The sequence below is a fragment of the Bombus vancouverensis genome, chromosome 2 (assembly GCF_051014615.1).
Source record: "Bombus vancouverensis nearcticus chromosome 2, iyBomVanc1_principal, whole genome shotgun sequence".
In the NCBI taxonomy this organism is placed as follows: Eukaryota; Metazoa; Arthropoda; class Insecta; order Hymenoptera; family Apidae; genus Bombus; species Bombus vancouverensis.
Window position 1 is genome coordinate 19944369 of NC_134912.1, and position 10037 is coordinate 19954405.

The following is a 10037-nucleotide window of genomic DNA, read 5'->3' on the forward strand; positions in this document are numbered from 1 at the left end:
TTAGTTCTGTTACAATTCATGAGTTTTGTAATGCCGGTATAGAAAAATTTATGAGTTAATTAACAATTAAAAAACTTGAACAATATTAAAAAGAACTAGAGCTACCTAATGCATCTTACCCAATTCGTCATATCGTTGCATACTACAGTTTCGCTGTTATCCTTCCTATCCAATTTATAATTTTACTAAACGTACGAGTAATAAAATTGTATTTGTGCTAGATAAATCCTTATTTAATATACACATAAATTTTATGTTATTATATAAACCCTACCTTAGGCAGAGCTTTCGGAATTCTTTCTATGTGGGAAGCCGTAAACGTGATCATGTTCGCAAGTTTCGGTCGAGCCGGTGTCATAACGTCTGCCTGATTGACAAAAAGCATGCTAACGTTCTTCAATAAGTCCAGCAATGGTGGCAGAGGCCCAAAATATTCCTCTGCCAATTTCTGATGTTGTGGAACCATCTCATGATAGATGTAGTAGATGGTACGCCACATGGTGACGAAATTGCACAGTCTCTTGAAGAACGATAGATTCGTACCCGTGTTGTCTTCCATTTCCCACGTGTACTCGTGAGAAGGTAGGATCAATCCACCAAGAGCGTGTTCGTTAAAGCCAACCAATCCTAATGAACTTAACCCTACGGTCATGCAAAATGTAATGAGGGTTGATTTAATCTATTAATCAAATCACTCCTTATCTAAACGTTTCTATAATTATTATCTTATAACATGTAGAATATATGATATACTTGATTTTTAATAGAAATAGATCCAGGTATTAAAATATAGATCTATAAATAAAAGAATTCTGCTTCTCAAACTGTTACAAATCTGATTGATTTATTGCACGCTAATTTATTAGCCGGGAAAAATAAATAATTCACTAACAATATTATAGTTTGTCTATTTAGATATCTTTTATCTTTGCATGTAGTTCCATTTTTGTTAAAACCAAATTGAATCATACATTTACAAGCACTAAAACTGACGTAATTGAAATAGATTTCTTTCCATCATTAAATTTTGAGTTCACGATTGCAGAAATTTTTGGATGGGGGATGACACGGTTAACAAATTAAAATGAGATTTTCTATAAACATAAAGCGTGTACGGTGGAAGGCCGTTGCCTACGTGACAGCGCAACATCTGAATTGCATTAAATAGCCACCGATATGTCCACCTCACTTACATGTAATCTTATCGAAATGTGTTACTTACATAGTCTAATTATTTCAAATTTTCAAACTATTAATTTAAGTAGTTTCAATTTTTACAGTTAGTTCAGTTGATTTAATTTTATACATTTAATTGTTTTATATATAATTATAAATATTGTATATAAAATTTTACGGTCTTGCATTTACGTTAAGCAGTCTGTCAGTATTTCTATGGATGTTATTGCTGCTATAATTATTGTATTCGATAACATTCTCTATTTTTTTAAATGATATCTGATATTGGAGCGTTGACATTGAAAAATATCGATGGTATTACCATTCGTTCCTAATTAACTGCTTATACATATAGTTAATGAAATTCATGTTGGTTGTTTCTTAGCTTCAAGCTTCTATGTACCTAGTACATTCTCTTCCTGTTTTTTCTATTACCTTCCTCCTTATCGAATAGGTAACAATGCTATTACAGCCATACGTTTAATAGTAAATTTCGATACTTCTGCAAAATGAGTGATAGTTTCGAATATTTGGATGCTGTTTCGGTGCCGCTTAGGCATTGCGTTGTTCGGTGGACGACGCTTTATATTGTCGCTTATTGACGCGAACATGTGTTTCAATTTTAACGACCATTTAGAGGTATGTTTCTTCAATTGATTATATTGAAAGTTCCTGACACTCTCATAGAAGATCTGGTGTGCGTGTGCGTGTATATGCCAAGTGCAATTGAGAAAGTAGGTTGCATAAAGTAACGTTCTATTATACTGTTAATGCATGATTCTTTATTAAAACTACTACTATATAACTAAAACCAGTTGAATTTCAATGAAAAATATCTCACATAGAACTAGGATGGTTTCTGCAGCATGATCTGGCAAAATTGGTTCTTTTTAGGAGCATGCAAAGAAGACATATAAAGGTCGTTCAAAGATCATTTTACACATGTCGGAACATTCTACGTCGAAAAGTATTAAGGGGTACGTTCCACGTGCTTCACACTATATATTCGTGATTTTCAAAACGAAATAAAGGTAACGAAACTAATAAATACAAAAATGATTGTTAAAGACGTACCTATTATTGGAATATTGAATCGATGTGCGAAAGCGCAAGTGGATGGCAGGTATAGGAACTCCGTCAGGAAGACGTCGAACGTTGCGTTGCTGTCTGGAGCATACACCTTCCGCAGTTCTGTAGAATTGAACACAGTTTCTGCAAAAACTTTGCTCATAGGCAACATTTCTTCTTCGATAAAATAGGTCCAGCGTTTTCCCTCAAACCGCATTTGAACAAAATCTAATTTCTTTATGATTCCGTAAGATTGGCTAATATCGATTTGCGTAAAATTCGGTGATTTGATATTTGGTATAGGGTCCGACGTGGCTAGCACAACTTCGTGACCTCGTTTGTGTAGTTCTAGCCATAATTGTCGGTACGGTATTTGATGACTGTAGGATGGTGTCGGAACGATGGCAAGAATCTTGTAACATTCCGACTGCTTCGCGATACACAAGACGCACAGAACGAACAACAGACTAGAGAGGTGGTGCTTCATATTCGTCGTATCGAGAGAAACTGAAGCTGATCCCGCTTACGGGTCTATTAAAAGGGACATCTCCAAGCTATCGTCATATTACGCAATTTATCATTGATGATACGATATCGGTATTTACTGCTATTTTAAAATAGTATCCGTTATCTCTAAATTACCGTCGCATACTGCTACTACTATTAACTATTGCTATATATAATTGCAATGTACGTGTGCGCGATGGATATGTTGTTTCGGCGTCTACGTTCTAATATATCATATCAAACATATCATATATACCTTAGCAGCGATTATTAAATTACAGATTTGTATTAATATTTGTTTAGTATATTATATATTATACGACATATTTGTCACAATTTCATATGTTACACAATTTAATGCATTGTTCACCATTTGTAAAATTTGTGTTTGTACAAATCGATAGTACACAGAAATTCGAGGATTTGTGAAAAATTGTTTACAATCCGTAATGCGGATATATACATGACTATTTTTGACAGTAATCGTGAAAAATATAAGCTTCTTGCTGCCTATAGCGTCCACCATTATTTGTTTGCTTTTCCTATAGAAAATACAATACGGATTAGAAACACGAGAAAGTGTGATAAATATTACGATAAAAAGAACCCTTGTACGAATGTAATAGCGAGATAGAAAATCAATTGTAAGAATAGAATCTCTATCTCTGTGTCATGTAATATAACATTGCATAACCATGTTGCAATCATACAACTCGCTATCATATTTAGTACATAATGCTATTTCATCGATCAAATGGCAACTGCAGAAATCACTTATTAACATAAAACGACCAAATCAGCAAATAATAAACATCACGAAAAAGATTATTAGAAATATACAGTTGCATTCTATTACCGGTTTACAGTATTAAAATGTTAACGCAGACTACTATTATAGTGTTGTCATAAATCCAAATGCAAAGCTTCGTATGCAACAGGCTTTAATGCACGTTCACTTTTATCATAAACGCTCATAACAGAACATAACGGATCTCTTCCATTTCTGAGGATATTTCTGTCCATATTAATTTTAATACGCAAAAATTAAATATGAACAATATTTTAATTAATGATTGGAATTTTGCTACTATATTTTTTATAACGATACTTTATCAATGTTTTATGAATAGAATATGAAGATATCATGTGAATATAAATCGTTCGTAGCTTTGCTAAGTACTTGTAACAATACTACAAAATTCTTTTCAGGTACATATCTTTTGTTATTATAGGAGAAATTGTTCGAAATGCCAGGCTAGAGAGATATAACTTCAAAGATTATTTGCCATCTGAACAGCAGCTGACAAGTATTTGCCAGTTAAATAAAGTGCTTGACAAAGATAACTTGCCATCAAGTAAAAGTTCTGATAAGGATTATTTGTTCGTGAGATAAAAGGAATGGCAACGATTATTTGTTTTCAAATAAAGGGATACTGCAATAATTACTCGTAAGATAAATGATGGTAAGGATGAGTTGCAGATATAAGAATTGTGGTATTTATTAGAAATATGTAACATTTATTAAAATTTTGTATATAATAAAACGTGCTGGATGTCTGTGCGTAACAGAAATGTTTACTATAAAATATGCTTACGATAAAGATGTATTATAATATAAAGAATATATTTCGAAAAACTACATAACGTCTTCGATTTTTCAAAATTCTAATATCAGTTACCATTGACGTTTTGGACGCTTAACGGACAATTTTATTGGATAACCTGAGACAACTAAGCGGAGAACAGGGACTATCTGATAATCAGATGAATAACCCTTTCATTACGAACAGCGCCTATAGACGACGTCCACGCGATGACCTGTGTGTACGAGCGTCGCTAATAGACGACGTCCGCCGGATACCACTTAAGCATGAGCTCCGCGCAACATATGAACGCTTTCCGTCACAGTGCTCCGTTCAGTACCGGGCACGGCGGCCCGTACGGCGGTATCACTCCGACGGAGCACACTGCCGTAACGAAAGAGTTAAACATATTGCCAACGATACTGAATGTTCCCTTGTAATATAACGTTTAAAGCATTTCGTTTTCGTTCCCGATAACAAAAGACGCATTACAGTTAAAGACAATAAATTCGGAAACAAACGAAATAACTTCAGGAACGCGACAGACATATGTATAAATATATCTATATATATCAATACTTGAACACCCGACACTTTGACATGCCTATGATTTCAATGCAATTTCTTTGCATCTCATTTGCTTGCGCTATCTCATTCACCGAGAGAAAAGCGATGATATCATGGATTAATGATAATTTAGACTAAACTTGACGCTTCGTCAAAAAATCTCAATCAAGAGATTAACAATATATAAATGGGATTTCAATTTTATTCGAACTTTTTTTTACATTTGGAAGATTGTTCGTGCCAGAATGGTTAGTCTTTTGACCAGAGTAACTCGCCAATTACAAAACGCGAGATGATCATTTCCTTAACGAAACTATTATAGGTAAAATTCATTCGTTGAAATGAAATGTTAAACAATTGCGTCACTTGGACTGAATTGTGCTATAAGTACCACTCTTCAATTAATTGCGTCAGAAATACTTAGCGTGTCTTTTGCTTCTCGGTTGATTTCATTTTCTTATGAATGTAGACAACAATCTTGGAAATTAAATAAAACGTAATTGAAGCGATCAAGAAAATTGTGATCGTTAAGAACACTACAATGTCCATATCGTAACGTTGATACCAAGGCTGAAAAGCTAGACTGCTGCGAAGATGAGGGGCGCCTTTCGTTCGTATCACGTACTCTGTCCACCAAGCGAGATTCTCTACCGGATCGTACGGTATATCTTGAACGACATTTCGGATGTAAAGTATCCTTTCTTTGTACCTGAAAACAAGCATAATAAGTTCAGCCGAAAATCACAATAGTACATTATCATCGACCAATATCATTTGATTTACTAGAATTTGAAAGATTTACTAGAATAATTTAGTAGCTAAGAAGATTTCAAAATTCCATTCTATTAATTCCTTTTCCATTTGGAATACTTTTCAATATGAAAATAACTTGATTGCCTTCCTTTCGTTATTGGTATGAATCTACAATCTCGACCAACTTACAGAAATAATACTTTAGAACACAGGAAACTTTATTCCAAAAATTCTGATTAGTTGGGATCCAAACAAATTTTTCCAAAAGGATCGTGTGATTACAAAAACGAATACTCTGAAACTCGTCCGTCACTTTTAAAGATTAGGTAATTCTAGTGTCAAACTCTCAAAAATAGCACAATTATAACAGGAAGTCAGTTTATACTTACTTTTTGTTAGTTATAAGCTCTGTAATAGCATTTTCAAGTTCATCTTTCTTAAGGGTTGTAATTTCCAAATATTTTCCAATGCCCAGAGCTTCCATTCTGGCTACTTGATAATCTTGATCGGCCAAAATCGCGAAACCAAGAACTGGTACCCCGTAGTGGACGGCCTCTTCGCTGCTCTGCAGGCCTCCTTGATAAATGAACAGTTTAATGTTCGGATGAGCTGCGGGTTGGTATGATTCGTTAGACCTTTTATAATCGAGGAATAGTATTTACGATGTATATATATTTCGTAGAGAATAAAATCATACCGAGAATAGTTTGTTGTGGTAGCCATTTTCCGATATAAACATTATCAGGTTTCCCGGGAAAATCCTCCTCGAATTTCCAGACAACTCTGTAAGGCAACTTGGTGAACACATCGCAGAACATGCGTCGGATCTCCAGTGGTAAACTTGCACTTCTTGCGTTACTACCAAGACTGAAGTAGATGAACCCATTTGTGGCGCCATCCAGAAATGCTTGTAAGTCCTATGACAAAAAAAAAATACCCTCATCGAAAAACACGTGTGTGTAAAAATTGCGTTACGTTAAAGGTATTAACGAAAAAGAAATTAGTGATATTATTATTTAGGGCCTTTGTAATGCTTATTTAGCAAAATTTATAACTTAATTAACAGTTAAAAATCATCGATGATTGTAGAAGAGGTGGAACCTCATATGCAATTTACCCAAGTTATTGTTCAGTCTCAGACTACAATTTTGCCTTCCTATACCTTATGTTTCTACTACACATACAAGTGATAAAATTATATTTGTACCAGATAAACCCGTATTTAATAAATAAATGAATCATTTTATGTCATTGTATAAACCTCACCTTATGCAGGGGAGTCAGCTTCTTTTGTATGTGGGATGATGTATACGTGATTATGTTCGGAAGTTTCGGTCGAGCCGCTATCATAACATCGGCCTGATTGATGAAAAGCAAGCTAACGTTCTTCAATACGTCTAGCATTGGTGGTAGAGGCCCAAAATATTTCTCGGCTAGTTTCTGTTGGTCAGGAATGAGCGCATAGTAGTGGTAGTATATGTAATACCACATGTTAACGAAATTGCGCAGTCTCTTCAAGAACGGTAGATTCGTACCCGTGTTGTCTTCCATTTCCCACGTGTACTCGTGAGAAGGGAGAACCAATCCACCAAGAGCGTGTTCGTTAAAGCCAGCCAATCCTAATGAACTTATCCCTACGGTCATGCAAAATGTAATGGGGGTTGATTATAATCTATTAATCAAATCACTCCTTATCTAAACGTTTCTATAATTATTATCTAATAACACTTAGAATATATGATATGTTTGATTTTTAATAGAAATAGATCCAGGTATTAAAATATAGATCTATAAATAAAGGAATTCTGCTTCTCAAACTGTTACAAATCTGATTGATTTATTGCACGCTAATTTATTAGCCGGGAAAAATAAATAATTCACTAACAATATTATAGTTTGTCTATTTAGATATCTTTTATCTTTGCATGTAGTTCCATTTTTGTTAAAACCAAATTGAATCATACATTTACAAGCACTAAAACTGACATAATTGAAATAGATTTCTTTCCATCATTAAATTTTGAGTTCACGATTGCAGAAATTTTTGGATGGGGGATGACACGGTTAACAAGTTAAAATGAGATTTTCTATAAACATAAAGCGTGTACGGTGGAAGGCCGTTGCCTACGTGACAGCGCAACATCTGAATTGCATTAAATAGCCACCGATATGTCCACCTCACTTACATGTAATCTTATCGAAATGTGTTACTTACATAGTCTAATTATTTCAAATTTTCAAACTATTAATTTAAGTAGTTTCAATTTTTACAGTTAGTTCAGTTGATTTAATTTTATACATTTAATTGTTTTATATATAATTATAAATATTGTATATGAAATTTTATGTTCCTGCATTTACGTTAAAAATTTTGTCAGTTTTTCTATGGGTGTTATCGCTTTTATAAATTTTGTATTTCGTTTCCGTGTAACATTTTTTATTTTTCTAAATAGTATCTGACATTGAATCGTTGACATTGGAAAGTATTGATGGTATTGTTATTCGTTCCTAATTAGCTGTTTATATCTGTAGTTTATGAAATACACTTTCTTTCTTTCTTCATTTCAAACTTCAATGTACCCAGTACTTTCTCTTTTTTAATAGAAACATTCGATACTTCTGCAAAATGAGTGATAGTTTCGAATATTTGGATGCTGGTTCGCTGCCGCTTAGGCATCCTGCTGGTAGATGGACGACGCTTAATATTGCGAACGTGTGTTTGAAGTTTAAAGACCGTTTAGAAGATACGTTTTTTCAACGTGTTCTATTACAAGCTGCTCATTCTCTTATATAAAATGTATGCGTGCGTTTGCCAAGTCCAGTTGAAATGGCAGGTTGTATACAGTAGCGCCCATGATCATTCCAATGATACTCGTTTTGTAGTGTACTTTATTTCTATTATACTTTTAATGCACGATTTTTTATTAAAATTATTACCATATAACCAAAACCAGTTCAGTCTCAATAAAGAATGTTCTAGGTAGAACTTGCATGGTTTCGGAAACATAATTCGACGTGATTAATTCATTGCACTAGCATGCGTAGTGGACATATGAAGTCCGTTTGGTGCTATTTTTACATATGTCGATTCTTCTGAATATACTATGTCGCAAGATATTGGATTGTACGTGCTACGTGCTTCACCCTATATATTCCTGATTTTCAAAACGAAATAAAAGTAACAAAGCTAATAAATATAAATATAATTGTTAAAGTCATACCTATTATAGGAACATTGAATCGATGTGCGAAAGCGTAAGTGGCGGGCACGAAAAGGAATTCCGTCAAATAGACATCGAACGTTGCGTTGCTCTCTGGAGCATACAGCTTCCGCAGTTCTGTAGAATTGAGCACCGTTTCCGCAATAACTTTGGTTACAGGCAACATGTTTTCTTTCACAATATCCAGCCAGCGTTTTCCCTCAAATCGCTTTTGAACAAAATCTAATTTCTTTATTGTTCCGTAATATTTGCTAATATCGATTTGCGTAAAATTCGGTGATTTGATATTTGGTATAGGATCCGTCGTGGCTAGCACAACTTCGTGGCCTCGTTTGTGTAGTTCCAGCCAAAATCGTCGGTACGGTATTTGATGACTGTAGGATGATGAGGGGACGATAGCTAGAATCTTGTAACATCCCGACTGCTTTGCGATATACAAGACGCACAGAACGAATAACAGACTAGGCAGGTGGTGCTTCATACTCCTGTTGTCGAGACGAATTGAAGCAGGTTGCGGTTGTGGGTCTACTAAAAAGGACGTCTCCAAGTTATTGTCATTTTACGTAATCTATGCATTGATGATGCGATATCAGTATATATTATAATTTAAAAACAGTACCCATTATCACTGAATTACCATCTCATATCGCTAGTATTTTTAACTACTGCTGTGTGTAATGATAATATATATGTTTGGAGGATAAATACGTTGTTTTGGCGTCTATATCTTAATATATCATATCAAGGAGATCATATAGATCTTAACAGAAATTGTCAGTTGACAGATTTGTATATTATTTTGTCTGGTATATTATATATTGTACGATATATTTATGAATATTTATCTATACTGTTTATAACTATACTTTATCAATACTAGAAGATGGAAATTCCGCTGGGGGTAGCCATCCACATGTTATTTAGCAATTAAGTTAGAAGAATTTATCAAATGTCCAGCTGTACAAATTGTAAAGTACAAATTAAATAATAATAAAAAAAGTTTATCAATGTGTTTTATGAATAGGGTTCAAAGATATCATGTGAATACAAGTCGTTTGAAGATTTGCTAAGTACTTGTAACTGTCACGTCCCGCGCTGCGCACGCGCCGTAACGTAAACTAAAACTACCAATAGCGCGAGTGAGCGTTTCAATTTGAGATTC

The 10037-nt window shown here is 34.2% G+C and overlaps 2 protein-coding genes across 3 annotated transcripts in view; one reads left to right on the forward strand and one right to left on the reverse strand.

Moving 5' to 3' along the window:
- LOC117157923 (myrosinase 1) overlaps positions 1-4395 on the forward strand; it is a 24025-nt gene extending 19630 nt beyond the window's left edge. Inside the window, exon 9 of one of the 2 annotated variants that reach the window (XM_076627802.1) lies at positions 3961-4395. The gene's annotated coding sequence lies outside the window, so the exon portion shown is untranslated. The remainder of the gene's footprint in view (positions 1-3960) is intronic. The other variant, XM_076627803.1, reaches the window with a different exon arrangement.
- LOC117157921 (uncharacterized) overlaps positions 1-9402 on the reverse strand; it is an 11732-nt gene extending 2330 nt beyond the window's left edge. The window contains exons 1-7 of the mRNA XM_033336268.2: positions 8876-9402; positions 6921-7288; positions 6352-6571; positions 6044-6263; positions 5327-5610; positions 2251-2757; positions 275-642 (exon numbers count right to left, since the gene is read on the reverse strand). Of these exons, the coding sequence (XP_033192159.2) occupies positions 275-642; positions 2251-2757; positions 5327-5610; positions 6044-6263; positions 6352-6571; positions 6921-7288; positions 8876-9356 (2448 nt within the window). The 5' untranslated portion in view covers positions 9357-9402. The remainder of the gene's footprint in view (positions 1-274; positions 643-2250; positions 2758-5326; positions 5611-6043; positions 6264-6351; positions 6572-6920; positions 7289-8875) is intronic.
- Positions 9403-10037: the final 635 nt, after the last annotated feature.